General features: G+C 31.6%; 1 protein-coding gene across 3 annotated transcripts in view; it reads right to left on the bottom strand.

Moving 5' to 3' along the window:
• The window catches only part of LOC130450717 (metabotropic glutamate receptor), a 566,010-nt gene that overhangs the window by 147,660 nt on the left and 391,597 nt on the right, over positions 1-26,753 (bottom strand). For all 3 annotated transcript variants that reach the window (XM_056789300.1, XM_056789302.1, XM_056789301.1), the window contains 2 exons: positions 23,986-24,092; positions 1,776-1,904 (listed from right to left, as the gene is read on the bottom strand). In XM_056789300.1, coding sequence (XP_056645278.1) covers positions 1,776-1,904; positions 23,986-24,092 — 236 coding nt within the window. The remainder of the gene's footprint in view (positions 1-1,775; positions 1,905-23,985; positions 24,093-26,753) is intronic.

The following is a 26,753-nucleotide window of genomic DNA, read 5'->3' as shown; positions in this document are numbered from 1 at the left end:
GTAATGCCTTGGCTAGCTCTATAGTAGTTATCAACAACAATTGTTTTACCTTGATTTAGTAAGTTGACGGTTAATTTCAAGACGACATTCTTGATTTGGATTTTATTCTTGTCCGCAGTAAATGGAAAGATCATAAAGGTAGCCATTGTCCAAACAGAGCTTGAAAAGTGTTATTCCAAATTTATGGCGCTTGTTGGAAATATATTCCTTAAATTTTAACCTGCCTTTGAAAGGCACTAAGGTTCCATCTATACATATAAATTCGCCTGGAACAATTGGGGCTTGAAATCATTCTAGAAGCTTTGTCACGAATGGATGTATTTTGTACAATATGTCATCTTCTCGAATATTTTGGTTATTTGTGAAATGCCATGTCATCAATAACATCTGAAAGCGATTTTTTGGCATGATAGTTTTTAGGAAATTCGTATAAACCTTATTAGTCGACCAATAAGCATAATACACCCAAAAAATTGTTCCATTTTTTCACGCCTGGTTTCCTTCCAATAATTAATACGAGCTCTTGATTTTGCCTCTTGTTCGTATAAATTAGTTTGTTTCGCAAAAAAATCAAATAATTCCTTAGTATATATCGTTTTGTAAAAATCATACGGCGATTTCTCATAAAACTCGTAATAAGCAGCACAAATGCCTGATTTTTTTACGGTCGCGGTGTAAGGAAATTTATTCAAGTTATTCCCTGTAACAGGCGACCAAATAATATTTGTAGGAACTTTTCCTTCGTCAGCGTTTTCTTCAGTGTAGTTAAGATTTTTTCGTATAACTTCTTCCATAATATCATCTACATTGTCAGTGTCAGCTGGCGGTAGGAGTGATTGAGAATTAGAAGTGGAACTGGATACTTCTAGAAAAACTACACGCTTTGCTGAAGTACTTGGTGAACTCCATCAAGTCAGAGCAAATACTAAGCGGCAAAGGCACAAAACAACACAGAAATAAACAAGAATGCGCATCGGTTGGCTTTTCCCCCCCACGGCTTATAAAGCATATCAGTCGCTTGGGGCCGTGGGGGATGAATGCCATCCGACAACGAAAAAGGCCGTTATTTTGGAAAATATTTCACTGTATTCAATATTTTCATTATTATTTGACTCAAAATAAAGTAATATAATAAAAAAAAATTGGTCAAAAAGACATCAATATTTATGTTTTCATTATGGCACTCTGCGTGTTAATACCTATGATTCATTTGAAGTAAGCGCAGTTCATCAATAAATTTGATTGAATATTACTATCAAAGGTCACTTTATATCGTTGATATATTCGAGCATGTTCTGGGAAAACGAATTGTCATTTGACATATCTTGAGATTCATACATTCAATATACAATACACCTAGCTAATATAATGGTTTGCAGGAATATTTAGGTATTTGGATGCGAATAACAAGGTGGCAACTGTGCCTCTCTATAATCAAATGTGCACAAATTAATATAACATTTTTTTCAGAAGTTTCGGATCAATTCGTTGAATCATTTCGCATTACGATAATATGCGTTTACAACCAAAGAAGCTTATTCGCTTTAGGATGGATGCTTCTTCTAATTGAACAGTCATTCAAAAGTATAGACATCTTTGAAGAAAATACCCTGAAAATTTGAAAAACAGACGATGTGATATTTTTTCACGTATGAACTCATATTAGTGTATCGTAAAAAATAGAGTGGAATAATGCGCATAATTTTCTCGAATTTTCAATGAAGTGTTCTATGAATAGATACCCAGAATCGATGAACATATTATACGTTAGTTACCTGCTGTTTTTTAATCATGCCGGGTTCACAAGGAAGGGAACATGCTGATGTTGGAACAGTAGTGGCATTATTCTCGAAAACCAAGTGATTTGGATCAAGTTGGAGATAATTAAACCATTTCCCAACTTTCTGAAACAAATAATGGAAGCTGTATTGTATTTCACGTTAATTAGTCACAAATAAATATATTTTTGATTTAAGTCATATTAACAGAGAAAATATTTTATTATAAGAAAACATGCTAAAACATATATACGAATGATGAATACACGATTTATTTTCAATTTTATATTTTTCAATGAAATAAAAAAACCCACACATAATGTGTGGGCTAAATAATAATAATAATAATATTCAATAATAATAATATTCATTTGAGGGTATAATATTTTGATACTGAATGATGTAGACCGAACAGAAATCGCCAATTGATAAGAAACTTTTTTAATTAGAAAAATTGACGATCCAAGTCATGCAATGTTTCTCTTATTGCTCTGCTTAAGGCGATTTTATTTTAATATAACGAATGGATTCGAGATTGGTGCAATCCAAACGGTATATATAGACATTATTACAGATACAGACTTGAAAAACTGTTTGCAACGTATGTTATTAACAATGAATATTTCTGCACATAATTAAGTTTCAGTGGGAGAAAATTTTAATTATTTGATTCAGAATTTATACTAAAATACTGACTAGCATCGCTAATGAAGTTACGTTCCAATGAAAAAACCGTCGTCATTACATTTTCTTTGGATGTTCATTAAATTAATTTTCTACAAGCATAGCATTATTTTGTACGTCCCATTCTATTATGATATTCATAAAAGAATATGTTTCATCATACATCTTCTCAATTAACTATTTCGATAATACCATTTTTCTCCTGAACGAAAATAACATATTGTGTGTAATGTTTTTCTTATTTATTTAAACTATTTGTAACGGTGGGGTGAATTGAATTTATACTTATACTCACTTAATTTGTGTGAACACAATAGACTTAACTAACTTATAGAATTTATTTGAATTCATTGGTTACTTGTCTATCCCAATGTGTGCATGATGTCATCCAGATAAACTGGTAAACAAGCACCAACTTATAACAGAAAAAAATTTCAAGAATTCTAGAAAGTGAAATCGAGCAAATAAAAATAGGCCTTCCTAGGAATGGGTTCAAAAAAGCAATGTAAACAAATCGCCACTGTCATAAAAAAGTGTAAACAAACAATATCAAACGCTTTCCGCCCAGCGAGTTCATCAACTTTGTAACCGGACAGGACCGGCTTCATGGTGTATGAACGAGTTCGTAACAATAGATTGAAATTGACCAATAAGATCATGCGAATTGCGTAATAAGTCAAACGATCGCAATCATAAACTTGTTCTAATTTCTTAGTAGTTCATTTAAATGCCAAATTCAAATAATTATGTATAAATTGATGGAGTGATCAGTGAAAGTGATATGAAAATGCAATTAATACCAACTTGATATTACAAAAAAAAAGAAATGACAAAGAAAGTAATTTTTGAAGTTTATGGAATGGCAACTTGATAACAAGACAAAATTGGATATTGCCTTTAGTTATTAACAAATAGTTGAAATAAATTTCCGTATTCCTTTGTGATATTCTAAGCTCTCCCAGCATCAACGCATCGATTTTTGGTAGTTTAGCCCATATGCTTCAATGAATCAATTTACCATTATTTGTATTGTTTCACATTTAATTTGATATACGGTACAAACACAACTAAACCGTGAATAAACCAACAATTGAACCAGTCATTTTTTTAACAGCAGAAATGACGGCGTTCCATTGCTATTTTTCATATATTATGGTAGATTTTCAAATTTCATAGATTCATAATTATCATCTCTTTTTATAGGAAAAATTAAATCTTGATTGACAAGTTTCATTGAATAAAAACATAATTTTAGTGATTTTTAATTACCTTTTCAATGCTTATTGGAATGTTTTTTAGAAATTTGTATTGCCTTATCGGAGGTATACAGAATGAGAAAGTATTTTTTAGAAACCTTAAGAAATAATTTCTGAATGAAAAGGCAGGAGTTTGAACTATGTTGATATTTATCACAGAGATGCTTGTGATATCTATTTTTATACCGTTAGATATTGTCACAAATGAGTTTCTAAAGTTTCCTCCTTTGCTTCCGAGTATATTCCTTACCCATTTTCCATCCGAAAAATGGTTCTAGTTACAATTTACACTGATGACTCAGTAAGATTACACTTGAAAAAGCACTTTTTATACTTGGAGAATGAACATTAATGGAAACTTATCGTAAATCCATCATTAATGGAATATATGGTTTTAAACCGTAGATGCAGAGATACACAAAATTTACATGAAGACTTCCTGCTTTCTAAAAGAAAAGCGACTTACAAACTATTTAAATCAACAAAGCTTTTATTATCAACTGTTAAAGTGTAAACTGCTAAATTTTCTCATAAGTAGCAAATAATATTAATCATAGTTTATTGAGTTATAATATATATATTATATACATTGAATTTAAAAAAGTCAAACATCTGATAAAAGTTCAAGGTCCGAGGGGATAGCCGGCCGAGGACTTTTTGCGCGGTGTGATAGCAAAGAACAAGTTTCCATAGAGATAAGACCTGAACAACTGGAACTTTCTAGTGGTAAACGAAATATTCAAAACCAGAGACGGACTAGGAAATCTTAACAGATATAAATCTAAATAATGCAAATTATAAAAAGCTGAGAGGAAGATGGGGAAACTGAAGAATAAAAATTTAAAAAAACTCGGAAGGCCGCCGTCAACGAATCTAGGAAAAATAGAACACACCATATGTAATATGATGGTTATTATAAAACTTATAAGATACAAATGGAGGAAATGGTCGAGGAGATCAAGAAAATACGAGGAGAATAAAGGGAATACAGAGAAGAAATAAAACAAATGAAGAAAGAAAACAGGTCAATAGTATAATAAAAAAAAACATTATAGACATGGATAACTGACTGGAGCACTTGGAATATCAGGAAAGGAAGAATAATGTAAGTGTCTAAGGAGTAACAATGGAAACAGATAACTCAGAAAAACTTCCTAGAAAAATAACTGCAGGTAAATATCGCAGTAAAAAGCTCTATGAAGTTAGGAGAGAAAATATATTTTGTTAGATTGGCCAATCAAGAGGAAAAGGGTAAAAATTGAATATAGGAAAATATTCATTGAATCACAAAGAAGAGATTACATGATGGAAGCTCATAGATAATATAATAACAAAGAAAAAATATGAAGAAGAACTGGAGAGAGCTCTAGCAGAATAACAGAGCCATAATATGAATGACGAATGGAAACATTTTGAGAAAACCATAAAAAATGGAAAGAAAATGAAGCAGAGAAAAAGGGACGAATGGTTCAATGCCAAATGTAAAGAAGAAATTGAGAAGGGAAACGTGCAAAACAGAAAGTGTTACAGACCGGAACAGATAAAGATAAAAAACTGTAAGAAGAGCAAAGAATAACAACGAAAAAGACGTGTAGAGCAAATAAACTCAAAGTTTTGGAGAGCTGAATTAGACGCATTGAAGAAAGTTTTCTAAACAAAGAAATGAAGAATTTCTATAAATAAATAAAATACAATAAAAGGCAAAGGCCGGAAAGAGCATATCAAAGAAACATTAAACGCATAAAACGAAGGTAGACAATAGGAGGAGTTAACAACCCAAGATTGGAATAATATCGAAAATATATTGCTACTAACAAAGGAGGAAATACTGGGAACGGTTCAGGGACTAAAAACGGCAAGTCCCCGGGAAGGGACGAAAAAGAGCCAGAATTAATCAAATATGGTGGAACTGCAGTGAGGACGATAATATATCATTTAATAAACAATATGTGGGAACAAGAGACAACACCAAAAATGTGGAAAATGGCAATATGGTACCAATACACAAGTGAAAAGAAATGAATGCAGAAACTACAGAGGTATAGCGCTACTAGATACAACCTTCAAAATTTTGACTAAGACCATAGATAAAGTTTGAAAGTATATGGAGAAAATTTGTTCGGAGACTACCAATGCGGCTTCAGATCTGGAACATCAGTCACAGACCACATTTTCACTCTGAGACAAACGCAAATAATGGAATATGAATACGATCTGCCAATTTAATCAGTGTTCATAGATTTCCAAAAACCTCATGATACTGTGAACAGAACCCATTTGTACAGCATTATGAACGATCTTAGTATTCCAAAAAAGCTTATTAGTCTTACGAAAATGACACTCGAACATCGACGATTGTAAAGGCAATTCAAAGAATATCAAAATGTTTCCAGACTAACAGAGGACTAAAACAGGGAGATCCTCTATTCACTACGCTGTTCAATATAGTATTAGAATGGATAGTACGTGAAACCGGTTTGAACAGAACATGGTCACTAAAAACAAGAGCAACGCAACTACTGGCAGATGCAGACGATGTAGTAAACTTTTTAACATCGCAAAACGATCTTAAGGAACCTGCAGAGCCTTCATAGAAATGACAAAGATAGTGAATCTACGAGTCAACGGAGATAAATCGAAGTTCATGATGACAACATCACCAAGAAAAAGAGGGAGAAGTTTGTCAATACAACACCAACACCAACAGTGAGCTATGGAGGCGAAACGTGGATTCTTAACAAAGCAGAGGAAGAGAAGTTATACATACATACATATATATATATATATATATATATATATATATATATATATATATATATATATATATAGCTTAACTTAACTTTTAATTAATTGGAACCGTGTTTTTAAAAACTAACTTTATTTCTAACATAAATTCTACCAACAACTTCAATTACAAGACTGATATTTTTTATTACAATCGTGAATTAAATAATCTTTTAGTAAACACAAACTAAGCAATTCTACAATGAAATAAGTTCTTAATCAGCATAATATACTGTCCACCTAAGGGCAATGGCGTAGGTGACACCTCCCCCTTTAGAAGGAAGCTTCTCCTGGAAGCTGGATCCCATCTTCCGTTGCCTGCGGGTGATTCTTACTTGTCCTTCCTGAATGTTTCTTCTTATACAAAATCTACAAGAAGGCCAATATCAATGCTATATAAAGAAGAATAGTCCAAATACTGGGAACGTGAAAATTAGTGTTTCCCGTGAATATTGGTGTTACCAGTCGATTTGGAATATCCTTTAATTTTAAACCTTTTAAATCAATCTTTATTGGAGAAACGTGTAATTGATTTGATTTCAAATTTAATTCATTTATTACAAAAGGTTGTCCAAACGTTTTTTGTTGAAATATTAACTCTTGGTTCCTAAATATAATTTTACATGATGAATTTTCTATTAAATAAATGCCTTTAAGAGTTCTCACTTCAGTTTCTTGCTTACATTTTATGATTAATTTTTCTTCTACGAGAAATATTGCCAAAAATTGTAATAATTTCAATGTGATTCTTAATTATTTCAATTTTTGTATATTGACAATATGTAGAATTTCCTGCTAGCAATATGTTTTCTTCGCATCCATAATTATTATTGTCTTGCAAATGGTTAGGACATTGAAAAATATTGCCGCGAGTACAAATGTCATTTAGAGGTTTAATGACATTATTTGATTTAAGTAAAAATTTTGAATTAGGTATTAATGTTACGTATTCTGATTCAATTTCTGTAGGTATAGGTAACATATAAAAAAGATTAAATAAAATATCATAGTTAATGGGTATCGATAAAAAATATTGTATTTGGTTATTTTCTACTTTACAAACTACGTCTATGACGGCTTCAAATTCTAAAATATTTTTATGTTTTAACTCAAAGGGTAATTCCGCTTGGTAATAATAATGCAATTTTTGCAACTCTACAAATAAATCGTGAGATTTTATAATACTTGGATGTAATGTTCTAAGTTTACAAAAGGTCAAGGAATTTTCAACCGTTTCTAAAATGTCTTGAATTACATTGAATGTGATAAGTAGTTCGTTGAATAACTCATTCAAATATTTAATATTTTCAGCATTTGCTTGAAAATCTAGAATATCTCTTATCTCAAATATTTTCGTTTTTAATATTTTTTCATTATACTGAATGTCCTGAATTGTCTTATTAAAACTATCAATTATTAAGCGACTAACAGAATATTGCATTTTTATTTCATTTTGCAAGTTTTCTTGATTTTGTTTTAAATGTTTCATAATTGAATTAATTCTTTCTCCATCTTCAGAGTCCAAGTTTCCTGTAATTGTTTTTACGATTAATCAAGGACCGTTAATTAACCCTCTCTTTGGTCTATCTAAGGTAGAATGAATATTAATGTTATCAAATTTTTCTTCTATACTATTCCTAGTGTACTCTATTATATTTACAATATTTTCTGTTTCAGAATGAAAAAATGTATTATTAGACATATTATATTTAACGTGATTATATTGTATACTTAACTTATTATATTTTACGAGTAGTGGACTTAAATTATAAAAATGAACAAAAGTATGACTGGATTTCTGCAGCTTGGCATATCCAAGATTTATGGGAAGTATTCCCAAGTTATAGCTAACATCTTTTATATTGACTCCGGCGGTGACGAACCTAAAATAAATTTATAGGGAGTCTTTTTAGGACGTTTTATGTTTGAAAGATGAATATTTTCTGAAGTATTTTTGTATCTAGTAGCGATTTTAGCTGTTTTAGTCGGGTATTTTTGCTTTTGATTTCTTTTATATTTTTTTTCGGTTTTACCTTGTGCCTGTTTATTACGTACGTACACTTTAGTGGGTATTGTATCTGGTAATTCTTCACGGCTTTTATTTGCTTTAGAGATTATTTTTGATTTGTTTTCCTGTAATTTTTGATTTAAATTCGAGTATAAAATTTTCATTTTATCTTTATGATTTTGTATATAATTATTAACTACTTGTTGATCAATTTCTATATCGAAAGGTGTGTTACTGTTTATGTGTCCGGTAATTATTTCGTTTGGTTTCAATTTTGTTGCAGAATGAACGCTATTATTATAGGCTAATAATGCGTAAAGTATTTTATTTTCAATAGTCTCATTTTTAAAATCTTTTTGATTATTCAAAAGTCTGACGTGTTCAATAATCGTAGAGTGGAATCTTTCAGCAATTCCATTCGATTCTGGATGTTGAGAACTTATGAAATGAATTTTAATTTTATGCGTTTCTAATAGTTCTTTTACAACAGAATTTTTTAGCTTAGTTCCATTGTCCGAAATTATTTGTTCTGGTATACAGTGGTGTGTAAAATATTTAATTAGACTATGAGCTACCTCTATTCCTTGTCTAGATTTTAATTCATACATTTGACCATATTTGGAAAATGAATCTATTATCTTAAGAAATTTACTATTTTCTAAGGTTATCGTGTTTGGAAATTTGGAAAGGTTTAGTAGCTGTGGGGGTAACATTTAAAAATGGTTTTATTGGTTTTCTATCATATTTGCTTAACTGGCAACTTCACATTCGTTTATCTAAGTTTGTATAGATGCTCTTTGATTTGGCCAGTAATACAAAGCTTTTAATTGATTTTCAGTTTCATCTAGTCCTCTATGATTAGTCTTACCTTCGTGGTAATTTTGAATTACTTCTTTAATTTCATTTAAAGGAACATCTATTAATTTTTTATTACATTTAACAAAGTCAATTTGAGAATCTTGAAAGTGATTTTGTAGAACGACACTGAATTTTTCATAAATTGGGTCTTCGAAATAAATAAAATATTTAGTTTTTGGTACTATGTATTCTTTCACGAAATTTAGATAATTGCACAACAATTCTTTGTTTATTTTCATACAGTTTAATAATAGTAGGTACGGCTGGTTCGAAATTTACTTCTGAAAATATTAATTGATTTTTACCAACATTTATCGCTGAATCTGAAATTGGTATACCAATTACAGGATTTTCCTCATTTGTATGAACAGTTATATCTTCGTCGTCATTCTCATTATTATTACTTTCATTATCTGTTTCAACTATTAGCGATACATTATTGTCAGGAGTTGATGAGAATTTTTTATTAAATTTGTCCATATAAACTAATAATTTTTTAGAACATTGAGGTTCTTGTAATTTAGTTTCATTGATATTTAGTTCAGTTCTAACTTTCTAAACATCAAATTTAGCATTTTCACAATAAATTTCATCAAAATTTGGGTTGAGAGTTTCTTCGTATTCATCGAATGTCTCAACACTAATAGAGGGGCTTAAATTTACTCGAAAATTGGATTCTGAAGGATTTAAAATTGTACATAAAACTATATTATTTTCAACTTTTGTTAAACATTCAGGGATTTCTAATTTCCCAATTCGTGTATATGGTATAATAACATTACTATTTTTTACATTTTCAATATTTAATTTAATTACTTGTTCACAACGTGGAGGCACTACTATACAATTCGTGGATCCAGTTTTAATGTCAAAGTAATTCAATTTAATTTGACTATAAGGAGTCATAAGCAAATTATTATTTAAATCGAGAATTGCATTAAGTATTTTTAAATTATCCAATCCTATCAAACAATCAAAATGATCGTGAAATTTGAAAACGCAATATTCTAAATTGAGCGGTTGCCTATAATTAAACATTTTAGGGATTGGAATGAGTGTGCAGAAATTTTGTTGACTGGTACCAAAGGCAGATTTTACATGGAAGGGTTTTTTGACATAAGATTTTTTAAAATATTTCTCAGCAACTGCTGGTGTCACAAAGGATCTTGTGCTACCAGTATCAATTAAAACCTTAAGATTTTTTTCTGGAAAAATTATATAGGGTAACACGCTTTCTGAATTATTTAAGTTTAATAATTCGATCATGTTTGGTTTGGTTCCGAGGCTGGTGTCTCTAAAAAATTATCGGATTCATCATTAGTGCAATCAGAATCGTCTATAATATGGAGTTCTTCCGAGATAAAATTTCTAGGTTGATTCGGATTGTGTTGGAACCCATTTTGATAATTTTGAGGTTGGGGTCTAGATGTATTTCTTGTAGACATACTCATTGGAGTTGGATTTGGAAATCTTTGGTTCTGATTGGGTTTAAAGACGTTTTGACCATTATTAGAAAGGTTTGTATTCTTCCTATTAGAAGGAATTGATGGATGATTTTGCGGGTTTGATGCGGAATTTCGATTGATATATTGATAATTCTGCATAGAATTTTGCCTAGGAGGTGGCTGCCTATATGCCACATTATTTTAGAAATTGGTTTTATTTTTATGTGAATTATTTTGCGTATTCAAGGATGAAAAAACATTTTTCGGATGATTATTCTGGGTTATGTAAATTTGAAAATCATTTGTAAGAACATTTAAAGCAATATTCAAATTTTCTGGATTTTTCGTACGCATTAATGTGCCTAAAGGTTCTTTTAAACCACGTAGCAATACTCTGAGAGCCAAACTTTTTTATTTTAGTATTAGCAGAGTTTGAGTTATTTGAATCAGAATTTGAGTCAGAATCGTCAGATGTGTCTGGTGAATAATTAATATTTCCTCTATATGACATTAAAAACACTTACAGCAATAGAATGAAGATCCTTTCCATTGGCTCGGACTGCAGAGGAACAACCAATATCCTCTTGATTCTTCCGGTTTCTGGCACAACACAGATCTTCTAGTTGAGTTACTCAGTTCGCCCAACTAAGAGTTCCAATAATTCAACTTTACTTGTTCGAATAGTCAACAAATCGTAGAAACGAACCGAATGTTATATGCTTTAACTTTCGATTGACTATCCTACTGACTGCGCCACTTAACTTTTAATTAACTGGAACCGTTTTTTTAAAAACTAACTTTATTTCTAACATAAATTCTACCAACAACTTCAATTACAAGACTGATATTTTTTTATTACAATCGTGAATTAAATAATCTATGAATACAGTTTTTAATATTCTTTGCATATGGTGTTTTGATTGAGAGCTACCCTAGTCTCAATTTCCTAAAATACCAGTACCTTTTAAATATCTGAAAGTTCCCCTCCCAAAAGTCGGGCCTAGATCCGCGCTTGATGATTTATCAGTATTTTCCTTTTTTTCATTGTATATAAGGATCGAAGCTATTGAAGTAAAATAGTAAATTATTTATTTCATTATATAGAAGAGATGAAACTATATCTTCTACATCTTTCTAATCATGAATAATTTGAAGGATATTACAAATATAAATATAATCCATTACATAATCTGCTAATATTTGGGATATTGAAGACCCCAATGGGGTTCTAAAGATTTGTTGGTAATTTTAATATTTTTGATATGTATAATTAGAAATAATATACAGATTTCCCTTATAATAATTAAAATTACCAACAAATCTTTGGGACCCCAATCGGGGTTGTAATATCTGTTTTATCCTTCAAATTATTCTTCATTAGAGAGTATGTAGATGATATAATTTCATCCGTTCCATAAAACGAAAATGATACTATTTTCTCTATAGTTTCGATCCTTACATTAATATCATGAAACGTCATTTCTGACATTTCTATCTCACCTATTTATTCATCTTAACCTTCTATACAATCAGTTACTCTGTGGTATCTTTAAATAACACAATATTCAATCTATTTTTAATAAAATAATAGATAAAACACCGACACCAACTGCCTAACATAATTATGAAATTCCTTGTTTAAATTGTGAGGAGAATGTAACTGCCACTTCAGCTTTTAAGTTAAAAATAAAACTTTGAAGCGACAAATTTGTATTTAATTCCACTGAAATTATTTTCGCTTATTATATTAAGTATAACTAACTCTAACAATTCTTAATGATGGGTTCCTTATTTACGTTTGTCAGCCGATTATGGTTTGACCTTTTAAGATTGTTGGTGTAGTGGTAGTAAGTAGTTTTTTGGCATGAAAACAAATTTGAGAAGAAAACTTTTGAAATTTACTTCCAAATTTTTCTTAACAACAATGAATCCATATTATATCTATGTGTATATTGACCGATACCGTGTAAGTGGCAGTGCTGCAATTGCCTCAATGCAAATAGAGATAACTAACGAACGGTTGAAATGTAATTTTGACATTACCACCATACTTATCAATGAATTTCAAGTTCTTAATGCTTACACCAAAAATTATTTTCAATTATGTAATTATATAATTTTGAAATTTTTCTCTCAAATTTCTTATTAGATACGTTATACAGGTATTTCTAATCCACTTGACATAATGGAGCCTATTAATGTGATTTCTTCAGAAAATGTAGATGAATCCGTCTCAATTCTCCCGCATGCCGAAACGGTCATATTCCACGATAAGTGGGCTATAAATTCGTGGTGAACTCTTTGTAAATTTACTTGAAATTTACGACTGAATTGTACTTTCCCACAGTCCTTATTCAAAATTTATTGCATTTCATATGAAATCACTCATTGTAGTAGTCTGTGCATAGAAATAAACATACGTAGTCTTTTGAAAAATGACCTCGTTTTTAAGAATATCTTGATTAATAACGTAGAAAATATCACCAGACATTGGCTACTTTTATAATTATATGAATTAATAGGCCATCTACCATATGAATATCAAGATCTGATCAACGGATTATACCTTTTTTCTTGCAATCTCCAGCCATAAAATTTTGATATCGACAAATAGTCGATATCAAAAGAATCGATAGTCCTCCCATTCTTTGGACGAGATATAATTCAATATTCGTCACGGCATTAGTCAAGAAAATACTTTATTTCATCTTCGAGGACTAGTTATACCACGTTTTCCAATTTTTTGGTATTAAATACATATATGTATAATAATATATTAGTTTCATCTAGACTGAATAGTTATAGTTAACATTTTTTTTATTGCTTATTTCTTAGATCTATTGATATATTTATGTTTCTAAATCGTCTTGATTTTATGTTTTATTAGAATTAGAAGAGACCTAAAATTAATACGATTTAGGTAACATTTTTTGGACGGTGGTCTGCCGACTGCCTAGGAAATTGACAGAATACCAGCGAATGAGAAAATTATCGATAACTAGCAGTCATTCGGTTGACAGCTACGACAAGAGAAAGTCTGTCGCGTTTTCTTTTCATCGTAAATCGCTTTTAGTTCTGTCTCAACCCACTTTTTCTGTAAGTCGTGATCATAAGTGATTAGAAAATGAGTAGTGATTCCGTGAACCGAGATGAGTTTGAACTATCACTCAGTGTTTATTAATATGGTTGCTAGAGCGACATGCTGCTATTGTAGAGTTTTCTACCCGTTTTTTGAGATTTATCCTTCATAAAGATCTCAAATTTTATTAATTGAAATAAGTATATAGCAATACAATTCAATCGACAACTCATGTGAACAGATTTTTGAAATTCTTGACACAGTTCTTATTTTCTACTATAATGAGGTTTGGTTTATATCTTAAAATGTGACCCTTATCCACCTTAAAAGCAATATTTTGTTAAGCTGTTGCCAATATACTCGTCCTTATACTTGAAAGATGTATCCGGTGTATTGATAATAACAGACGCAATTTGAATATCGCATTCAAAGCTCGGTGACTATGCGTTCAACATATAGAAGATTTTTCTTAAGAATAAAATGTGTACCTGTATTTCTTATCCTTTTATGGAATTCTAGGATAAGCCGGCTGTTGAACCTTACCAGGGTCATTCTTCTGGAGTTTCTCATTCTTTGGTTATGATAGTTTATTTATCATCAAACTCAAATAGTATATTGGATAAATAGCAAAAATCAAAAAAAGAACATATGAATGATAAGAGATAATCGAAATTCAAACTAAGGTGAAGTTCTATTTAGAAAGGACATCAGAGAAATTATGTACACAATACAAAATCTGTAAATTTCAATGACGCTAAAAAGAGAATAAAACAACAGAGAACAATGTATCGAGAATCTCTGCTTCAATAAACCTGTCTAGACTAAATGATTCTCATCCTACATGAAACAATGTAGATAGACATTTGTTTTTAAAAATCTTGAAGTAAAATAAAAACCTCTTCAAAGAACATCGTATCTCATTTTTCCATGGAATATTATAATTCGGAGCAACCCTCGTCAAAAGTAATTTAACGAGGATATTTTTTTAGATTGTAACTTGTTTGAACTGATCCCATTGATGATCGCCTACGGTCTTTTCCATGCAATCCTAAAAAAGATGCGGAAGGAAATCGTAATACGTGACTTTTAAAGCTAAACGAACCGTTTCGCAATCCCTTCTTTATTATCAATACAGTATGATTGAGAAAAGGATCTATAAACAAGTTTGTATATTTATTTTGTTTTTTTCTGTCTTACTTTTTTCGACTTAGAGTGGAATAAACTTTGAATAACTTAGTTATTGTTGTCAGTTGTTTCTTTTCTTAAAAAAATATGTGACATTTGTTTTGAGTCAATTTATCATATCTCCGAGTTTTTAACTTTCTATCGGGGGTAAAATAACGGTTGAAGCACACACGGGACCGAAAATTTATCAAAAGAAAAACAACATTGACCGTCTAGAGATGTGATATAGTATCCAAATTGTGAAAAATAGATATGCGACAGAACATATTGAGAATACTAGATCTAATTTCAAAATGATAGAAAAAACGTACAAGAGAATTTAGATAATATTATGTAGGCTACAATCAGTTTCCTACGGGCTTCTCACAATCTTTTTGTAAATTCTGCAATAACAGGACCGCACGAAGTATGTATTTACATTTGCCTTACCCGTCACACCCTTCCAGCATTCGGCAATGGGTTACATCGATATTTGTATTGCTAGGCGAGAAATGAGCAGCATCGTTGAACATGAACATCTGCCGGTTTTTGATTTTCACCTGAGGAGCAGTTTATTTGTGGAGCGTAGTCCAACGCGAGTGGCAACAGTAGCAGCATAAGCTTAGATAGAGGCGTTTTTCAAGTTCATACCACAATGAATATATATATATATATATATATATATATATATATATATATATATATATATATATATATATATATATATATATTCATTGTGGTAGTTTTACAAGCAGGTCTTCTAAACCCATAGCTACATACTTACTAGTATATATATAGTATAGATCAAAAAGTATGCAGAAAAAATAACACCAAATGCTACCTAATAATAATAATACCAATCGATTCCAGCAATTTTTTCGTGGTGGAAAAATTCCTAGAATATCTAAAATTAAAAGAATATTCATCGGGCAAAATTTTTCTGTGTTCAAAATACACATTTTTATTGATTCGATAAATTTTATGTTACACCACTGGAACTTCAAATCGTAATTTTCTATCGCTTTTCTGCTTTATTTTATGTTCTCAACACATTTCAGTAATTGTTTAACTTCAAACTTTTGAATTTTTCGAATAAACTTTTTTGAGGCTGACTTATAAAATGGATTTGATTCGGTCAATATAAAAGTGTCGTATTTAGTTCTGAAATAATCATTTTCGACATAAGGAATGTGGCTTCAGAATATTTGAAACAAACTAATACATTTATGAAGTTCAGAGACTAGATACTTGCCTTTAGTGAGTTTTGGAGAAATAGAGAAACGCTGAATTGAGTATGATCGTGTGTCAATTCTTATCCGGGTTTTCGTAAGCAAATCGATTTAGCTGAATTCGGGAAATCGGGTCATTCTACAAACTTTTTACTGGAGGTATAAACTAAAAGTTTGACAAATTATTTGTTTACCATTATTTGAAATTGTCTTTGTCGTTGTTTCCAGTTGACTCAAGAATTATAGACCAAATAAAATATTTATGGAAGTTCTGAGACCCCTCCTACTAATTCTCTCTAATTCTTAAAATATTGTGATATTGGGAATTCATTGGTTAAAAGAGCAAGAAATATCCAACATGCACTGCATTAAAAAAAGGAGAGTAAATATAAAACAATAGGATAATACAGAAATATAAGTAAAGACCCCTAAAGAGTAGATGATCTAATTCATCATTGCAGTTTCACTCGTTATTTTATCTTTGAATTTCGTAACATATTTCATTACTTTATTTCTCTCACTATATAGTATCAGGTTGTTTGACGTGAACATTATGAAAGTGGATTTTAATTTTTGATTGATAATAAAAGGCACCACTTACGGTTGTGTAGATAAATGAAAAATATGGAATAACGTACAATTATACACTTTCTGATTTCATAACTTCATCCGTTGTCTAGTCATCTACTGTTAAAGTAGTTCATTACATTCCGAATTTGAGAAAAGTTTCATACTCAAAATGTATCATTATATTTAATATATAGGTCATATAATAATAATAATGTTCATTCGATAACAATATATATAAATAAGTACAAGGTTTCTATGAAAATTATAAGACAAATAAGTACAAGTTATAATATTCAGTTATTAGAGGGTGTGGTAATTGACATTGAAAATAAGCAATATAATATTAAGAAAGTGACAAATAAATTTGGTTATCGTTCAGATTTCAATACATCAATAGCCATTTTATAAGGTAGAATTAAAATACAAAAGAATAATAATACCAGGGTACTTATGATAATACCTCTTCCAATTTATATTGTAATGTAGGGAGTCGGCATTTCGATGGCTGACATCGATGTTGTACTCTTAAAGGCGTTCAATACGTCTGGAGATCTGGCCCTCAGGATTCTTGAACTGCATTAATCAATTGAATCCTGCATGGTTATTCGGGATAAAGAACTTCCTCACATAAAGATACTGGTAAAAATTCTCCACGGACTTCACACAGTAATTCCGTTCTGGTTTCGAGAGTACGTTACTGAAGTATCCCAGCACTCTTTCTTTGACAGTCTTCATCCCAGTGAAAAGCTTTTGCTTCTTTTGTAAGTCGAGTTAGTTGATTGGCAATATCTCCAAATTTTCTTATGAATCTTTAATAGTACATGCAAAGTCCAAGGAAACTCCCAATTTGATGTTTATCGTTTGGTTGCGGCCATTGCTCTATGGAGGTAATTTTCTCTGGATCCACTGCGGCTCGTTCATTGCTCACTATTTGGCCTAGATAGTTAACTCGATATTAGAATACCTGTTACTTCTTTGGATTTAGCATGAGCTGGGTAGCTTGAAGTCGCTTGAATACGTCTTCTAAATTCCTAAGATGTTCCTCAAATGTCTTTCCCAATACCACGATGTAATCCAAATAAACCAGGCATATTTTCCAAGATAACCCTCTCAAGGCATTTTTCGTAAGTCTTTCAAAGGACGCGAGCGCATAACAAATCTCGAATGGCATTACGCTGAATTACTATAGTACTGATCCGCTAGTAAAAGAAGAATTTTCCCTATCTTCTGGAGCCATCTCTACTTTCCAATATCCAGACTTTAAGTTCAAGGTAGAAAACAGCTTGCTGCCAGCTAAAGTATCCAGTGTATCGTCAATTCGGGGTAGTTGAAGACACTACAATATTTTCTAGTCCAGAGCCTACCTCTAGTAGCTTCTTTGGAGAATTGCTCCGTAGTTTGTATGTTCATTTTTTTCGTTGCATCTAATTTTGGGATGTGATGTTCTGCTCTTTCTTGTTTTCTGTTATACTGTATTCGTTCATTCGATGATGTTGGATCTTCTTCGTATGTCAAATCTTCGACGGTATATACGATGTTATTTACGTATAACTTATTAGCTCTTATGTAGCTTCTCCGGTTGGTGTTGTATGGTTTTATGAAGATGTGCTCTCAGGAATTTTACTTTCATTTATTCGAATTTGTGGCAATTTGTAGTATTTCTTTTTGAATAGGATACCAACTCAATTTTTATTGAGTAATTTTTAGTTTTGCCCAATGAGTAAACGTCACTAATGTCAGTTTCCTTCAATTGGATATCTAGTGGTTGTTTTATTTGCCTGGAGATTAATGCGGGTGACACTTCTATAGTGTTTATATTCTGTCCAAAAATAATGAGAGTGGTTCCCAACCTGTGGGGCACGCCCCACTTAGGGGACACGAGACTGTTGCAAGGGGGGCATGTAGCAGTTTCCAGAATATCATTTTCGAATCCAAACCAAAAAAGTCGAATAGGTGCCATCCATACTCTTGCTGGGAAGAAAATATCTCGCTTTCGCGTTTGAAGCCGAACGCCGGCGGAGTGAAGAAACAAAAGACAAGCACTTTGAACATCCCAGGTATTCTCGTGCTTAGTCGCGCCAAACTTCACTAAACAGAAGCATATGTTTTTTTTTCTATTGTCTATGAACAGAATTAGTTCGTTAGTAGTTTTTGCGACAACCACGTTTAGATATAAAATGAAACACTTCCCTTTGGTAACTTCTAAATTAATATTGAGGTAAATTTCATACAGTACATTATTAAACGGGAAATGTTATTTTATTGTTGAGGTAGTTTATCGGCACGAGCACTTAGTGCCAGGGTTATAAATATCCGAAACAATAAAATAACATTTTTTTCACTACTAACGCATTTTTTACTTTCTCGTACATTTATCAGTAACCATTTTAATTGAATAATATGAATATTGTTATTGGAAGAATCCATGTTTATGTAAGAAGAGCGCAAGTTATTTATGATGATCAACTTGCAGATAATACGGTGGGAAGACGAATATCCGATATACCTGGAGACCTTTGCGATCGATTAATAGAAAAAGTAAAACTATCTTGTTTCGCGTGGCAGATGAAGCTACTCTTGATAATATAGGATGTACTATTGATAACATATGTAAGATATGTTATGGAAACTGTTAGAAAAGACTGTAAGCCTATTGAATGCAACACTACCGCAAGTGAAGTTTTTAATATCATTTATAACACGACTCTACAAAAAAATTTTCGTTCTTTGTCCTAAAGTTTATACTATTATTTTCCAGTTAGTTATGCACAAAAACGAAAAGAAAATACCTTTCTTCGGTATAAAGTTTGCTTTTGTGATAGTTATAATAATAATACTCATTTTTCAATTTTTTCATAAATTTTAATTGATTTTAATATTTTTAAAAAGACCGCGCGGTGAGAGTGGGATATTAACGTTTACACTGTGCCGCTAGATGGCACCCGAGTGATAAACAACCATCGGGTGTTATTTACAAGCCCAGAATAACTTAAAATGTCGTCACGAAAGTGCAAATACGATGCTGATGCATTTTGTTTTATATGTGGTCAATTTATTAAAGTTCGAGACGTGAAATATGAACTAAAGACATCTCACGTTCTCTGTGAAGCCTATGAAGCATATTTTGACTGTCCTGTACGGAATCAAGATAAGCCATGGGCTCCACATGTTGCTTGTAGTTATTGTAAAAGGTGTTTGGAAGGTAAGCAATTTTTATTTAATTAAGCGATGAATCCAAAATAATAGACATATTAATTTTTATTTTTATATTTTTAGGTTGGTATCGAGGTGAGAAAAGGTCTATGAAATTTGCAATACCAAGGATTTGGCGAGAACCAATAGACCATATTACTGACTGCTACTTTTGTATGGTGAATCCGAGTAAAAGACGTAGAGGTAAAAATGCAAAACCTATTGAATATCCTGACCTCGAATCTTCTTCTGCTCCAATTGCTCACGACCTGACACCACCAGTACCTGAGCCACCAAAAAAAATATCGCAGAAAAGTAGCTCATCTTTTAGTTCTTATAAAAGTAATTCCGATAAGGAGTTTTTGCCTACACCTGAACAACCAAAACACTATCTCATTACTTCAGAAGATTTTAACGATCTAATTAGAGATTTAAATTTGCCAAAAAATAAAGCAGAGCTTCTAGGCTCTCGGTTAAAACAGTGGAATTTGCTTGATGATGTTAAGATCACGGATCAGCGGACTAGGCATGAAATGTTTTTCACGAAGGAAGATGGACTTTGTTTTTGTAATGACATTAAAGGTATGTTTGAAACAATTGGCATACCCTGTGTCCCTAGCGAATGGCGTTTATTCATTGACAGCTCTACAAAAAGTTTAAAAACATCTTAAAGAAAATTATGAAAGTGTCAAAGTTTTGCTTGAATCTGTAAAGTATCGTGAGTATAACTGGGAGCTGATTGGAGATTTTAAAATGGTGGGATTTTTAATGGGGCTACAGGGTGGATATACAAAGTATCCGTGTTATTTGTGCTTGTGGGATAGCAGAGCGGATTCTAAACACTATATTCAACGGTCATGGCCTGTAAGAACAGAATTGTGTGTCGGAAAACAGAACGTCAAATTTGAGCCGATTGTTGAAGCGGAAAAAGTGTTAATGCCGCCTTTGCACATTAAGTTAGGGTTGATGAAACAATTTGTTAAAAAACTGGATGAAACTTCAGAAGCTTTTGGATACTTAAAAATATTTTTTCCGAAGTTATCGGAAGCAAAGGTTAAAGCTAGGGTTTTTGTTGGTCCGCAAATAAGACAGATTTTCGCCGATGAAAAATTTCCAACGTTGCTGAATCGTACTCAAAAAGCAAGTTGGAACAGTTTTAAAGCAGTAGTTTCTGGATTTTTAGGAAATAATAAAGCTGAAAACTACGAAAAGTTGGTTGAGGATATGCTTACAAATTTTAAGGCCATAGGCTGCAGGATGTCATTAAAAGTACATATGCTGCATGCTCATTTGGATAAATTTAAAAACAATATGGGAGCCTATTCCGAAGAGCAAGGAGAACGTTTCCATCAGGACATCATGAATTTTGAACAACGCTATAAAGGCCAATACAATGAAAACATGATGGGCGACTATATTTGGGGTTTATTGAGAGAAAGTAGCTATGAACATAAAAGAAAAAGTAAAAGTGTGCACTTTTAAGTTACTTTCCACTTTTCTGTAAGCTAATTTGATAGTAAAACTTAATAAAAATAATAAAAATTTTTATTTCAATAGTTTTATTTTCAATCAAAAATTAAAATCCGATATTTTTAAAAATTTCGTTCAATCAGTCTTCTAAGCACAAAAGCAAAGTTTTTCATGCCATATATTTTTTTTCCGTCTTATTACGACCTAAACTACCGAAATTTAATGCTTTGCAATCAAAGTCAAATTTCATGTTGACCCGTGTAATTCATAGATAATCACTTGTTTCAAGAGATATGGGTGAAGATCTATAGTAGTTATTGTAGTAGTAGTAGTGAAATTATTATAAGAGTTGTAAGTTTTTTCAAAAATAGCCCATTAAGAGAAAGGCTTTTCGCAAAATTGTGTGGTGACATGGGTTCAGAATATAGATCACTTCTATATTATTGTGAGGCACGTTGGCTTCTCGTACCAAAGTACTTCAAAAGCTGTTTGAGCTAAAAGAAGAGATCGCCATATTTTTCACTGATAATAATAGAGAAAAAGGAAACTTGTTTTTGACACGAAACTCCTTGTGAAACTTGCGTATTCAGTTGATATTTTTCAAAGACGCAGTACTTTAAATAAATCAATGCAAGGGCCTCAAATTGTACATGCTTTTACGCAGAAAGACAAGATCACTGCATTTATGAAAAAATTGGAACTGTGGATAATGAGTTTGAAAAATAATAGCTTTGACATGTTTTCCACTTTCAAAATTACCTGTATTGCTGATGAAAGACAAGAAAGTAAATTTCTTATTATTAATCATTTGACCAATCTATGAAAGCAATTCTCGTTTTACTTTAAAGCACTTGATATATCCAAATATTAATGGATTAGAAACCCGTATGTGATTGGAAAATATGATGATTTTGGCTTTACGATAGCAGAGCAGGAAATGATAATTGACTTATCTAGTGGTAGCAAATTAAAGCAGATGTTTCAAGACGAAAATATTACATTTTGAGCTACGAGTAAAGGGCGATTTTCATACTTTGACAAACAAAGCTTTAGAAATTTTATTGCTGTTTGTAACATCTTACCTTTTTAAAACGACTATTTTCTACAGTAGCTGTCTTAAGAAGTATCGATATCGCTTAGTGATTGGAAAGGAGCTGTGAACCGCGATTTCTTAAATGATACCACGGTTTGAGAAAATTTGTGCTGATAAACAACTCAACCGTTGCTTTGACTTTTTATAATGTTTTATTAATTATATATATATATATATATATATATATATATATATATATATATATATATACATATGTATATATATATATATATATTGTATTTTTGTAGGATTTGTTTTTATTACATTTAAAATTATTATTACTTATAATAAATAATTATTTTTTATGCATGTTTTTACATAATATTGTATATTATTTTGTAGCTCATTAAATAAATTATAATATCAGTTGAGTACTTGTGAGATTAGATTGTTAAAAAAATTAAGTGAGCGCAGCCCTGGTATAATGACTTGACCTTGTTTTAAAGTTTTACTATTAGTCGAGTTTCACTAGCTGCAATGTATTTTTTCAGTTCACTCACTGTTTTTTAATATATTTATTCGTAGTTGTTAATTAGCTAGTTCTGTTTCTTTACTGTTGCTGTAATTGAAATATTTATCGTGGGTGTCCGCCTTTATTTCAATACTCATTATCAAAAGAAAGCCTCATTTTACGTCTAAACTAGATTTTCACAGGTGTTTCACCAGTGGACTCATTAATAGATTCTGATCTTAATCTCTCTTTATTCCATCTGATTGTGGATGTAATGCGGTCGTCCTAGTCTTATTTATTCCCAGCTAGTCACAGATTTCCTGGAACACGTGACTCTCGCTTATCATATCGGCTGATAAATTCTTTCACCAATACTTCCACAACAGTTGTAGCCTCTTAATTCGGGATCGTGTAAATTTCCACCCATTATGTAAAATAATCCATCACGATTAGGATGTAGATATTTACCACCACTTTCTTTCATCGTAAATGGGCCAGCGATATCTAAGGCAATCCAACAATATTCTGTTTCATGGGTGCCTCCTTGAAAGATGTCCATTTTCGTAGCGCAAGACGTACATTTCTTACACCATTCCTTCACATCTCGTAGATCAATCGCCCGACGCTATTTCACAATAATACTAGTATTCCACATTTACAATTTGTTTTAAGCTTATTTCAAAAGTAATTTTCAACATTTTAGCTTCATGTGCTTTAGAAGTTTGTTTTTCAGTTTTTTTAACTATATTTATTATTATGCATAGTTTTGTATAGAATATTCATTTCTTTCTAATTACAAGATAATAGGAAGTAACAAACATATGAAAAAACACAATAAAATTATTTGAGTTCTACAATAACATAGCTATCAAAACGATAGTTTTGCTATTTGACAAAATCAAAACGTTTGCAAAATTTACTTACACGATAATGATATCCTGAGGCATTGAGTAGTCTTTGGTAGTTGAGAATATCATATCTAGCCAAACCATCTCCGCAAGTATCAAATTTGACAGGACTACCGGCTAAATCTGTAACAAGCAAGACTGTTGTAGTCAATATCTTCACAGTAAAGTACACTGTACAGAAGAGCGATTTGTATCCAAATTGTATACTAGTACATTAAGAGTAAATTAATTTATAACACAAAAAAACATTGATACTAAGTATCTATTTGCGTAGTTTTACTTTTTTGACATTACAGTAGAAAATATGATATAAACAGTATTACTCGTGCTGCAACTAGTCCTGGTCTAACCTTATCCCATCACAGTCAACGTCGTCAATTTGCAAAATAAGGGCAACCATGAATGGAGCATTGTCCTAAAGAATCAAGAATCAAGGTCGTTCGTACCGATAAGTGATTCATGGTGGTCGTTTGACAGCATAATGCTCCATAGCAGATATTTCAGAACCTCATCTAATGCCATATGCCCTATTTACAGGAAACAAAATGCTATTAAGTAATGATATGCACGTCCAAATGTAGCTAGAACGATGTAAAATCACCCCCAAGATAAGCACAGTTTGGATTGGCCAGCGCAGGGTCTTGATCTAACCCTATTGAACACTTATGAGACAATTTAAGTCAGTAAGATAGAGCTACTAGTTGGCGATATTTATACTGAATACACTGTTCACACCACCACTAGACCAACACTCACGATTACACTGTCTGACGAGCGTTTCGATAACCAAGTTATCGTCTTCATAGACTGAAGGTAAACAGTTTACCTAGAATACGCTCGCAAAAATCTTTATGCACGCCTCAGTATCAACAAGCGTCACACCAAGTTTCAAATTGCTGCTTCGATCCATTTTATTCTAGTAGAGCTCGAACGACTACTCAGTCAAGTTGTTTATGAAAATGTCTCAAGATGAGTTTCGCGTTGTCATCAAATTTTTGACTAAAGAAGGATTAACACCAACAAAAACTAAAAATAGAATGTGGACTCATTATGGTGACTTGTGTCCGTTATTTTCAACAATTAGAAAGTGGTCTAAGTTGTTCGCTGGAAACTAGAATCATTAGAAGATGACCCACAAGATAAAAGTTTTGTGACTTTTACTACTACAGAAAACATTCAATTAGTGTGGGAAATCTATTTGACCCCCTAAAAAAGAAAGAGATTTCAACAAAGCACGGCATTCCCAAAACAAGTATTCTAAATATCCCACAAGAGCATTTATATATGACAAAAATTAGTGCAATCTGGGTGCCTCGAATTCTCAGCTCAGTGCAAAAGTAGCGTCTAGTAGAATGTTGTAAGCGAATTTTAGAGCACGATCAAGTGTGAAGGACGATGAAATTATGGATTTTTACTACGCCCCGACACTCTAAAGAGATTCCATTAAGTAGCAACGGAAAGGAGAGCCCGTGTCAAAAAGCTAAAGTCACGAAAAGCACCAAATAAGTGAGGGTTTCAATATTTTGTAACTACAAGTGTATTTTTTTGGTTGACTTTTAGAAATAAAATGCAACCGTCAACACAACATATCACCCGGACTCACTAAGCCAGTTACATCAAAAAATTATCAAATAAAAGCAGAGCAAAATCAACTGAGGTGTGCGCTTGTTTCATGACAATGTTTCAGTCTACCCTGTTTCGTTTTCCACGGAACTGTTTTTTAATAAAATTTCCAACTTATTCCAAATTAGTGTGACTGTCAAATTAATTCTTAGAAATATTGGTTTGTCAACGAACTTATATCCGTTGAGTTTACTGACTAGTATTTGTAGATTTGCTAATACATTTTGAACCATTTTGTGCCCTGGACAACAAAGAATACTGCTCTGCTGCTATACAAAATAAAAAGAACTCTTACCCCAAACTACTACCTAGTTCTGAAATTTGAACTTATCATGTGGAATTACAGTAATCAATTTATAATATATTTTTGAAAATTTAACTGTATTTTCACCATCCTAATATTCCAATATACTCGAATTACTTCGTTTTAGTAAAACAGATAAGCGAATATGTGTATATGTCTGAAAAGATCCATATATTCCCATCAAGATATTTTCAGCCACTCCATTAATCACATTTTGTGTACTATCATCGTGTAATTATTCAATATTACATCAAATTTTCAAATAAATGAAAACAGAGTTGATTTTTAACATCGCAAAAATTATTAACAATTCACGAGAAATTTGCACATACTTGTCATTTAATAGATACTGAAATCTAATACATTGACTATATTTCGGAATTCAACTTATTCATTTCTAATTCCATAATAAATGTATTAACGAGGATTAATAGTCGTGATATTGCGGCTTCTATTTGATGGAAAATATCTGATTGATATTGATTTATGCCTTTCATCAAAAATTGGACTCTATCCGACGATAAAGAACTGACCTTGACATTTTGAGAAGTGAATATTACATTATTTACAATTGATACAAAATTTGTCATGTGGTCAAAAGTCTCAAGCAACGTTCTAACGTGATTTATAACTTACCATTTAGGATAACATCTAAATACTGTTGAAAGGCCGGTCTCTCTTATGCCAATAATACGTTTTATGAAAATTTCCACAAATTTATACAAAATTCAGTATAAATTTTGTGCAAATGTACTAAATTGTCTACGTACTGTGTAGTTACATGTGTATAGTATCCCTTTAAGAAAAGATAATTTTCACAAACTCATTCGCAATCAATTTTAAAAATTGGGAAAATC

This window comes from Diorhabda sublineata, chromosome X (genome assembly GCF_026230105.1).
Source record: "Diorhabda sublineata isolate icDioSubl1.1 chromosome X, icDioSubl1.1, whole genome shotgun sequence".
Lineage (NCBI taxonomy): Eukaryota > Metazoa > Arthropoda > Insecta > Coleoptera > Chrysomelidae > Diorhabda > Diorhabda sublineata.
This window is presented reverse-complemented; position numbering and strand designations above follow the sequence as displayed.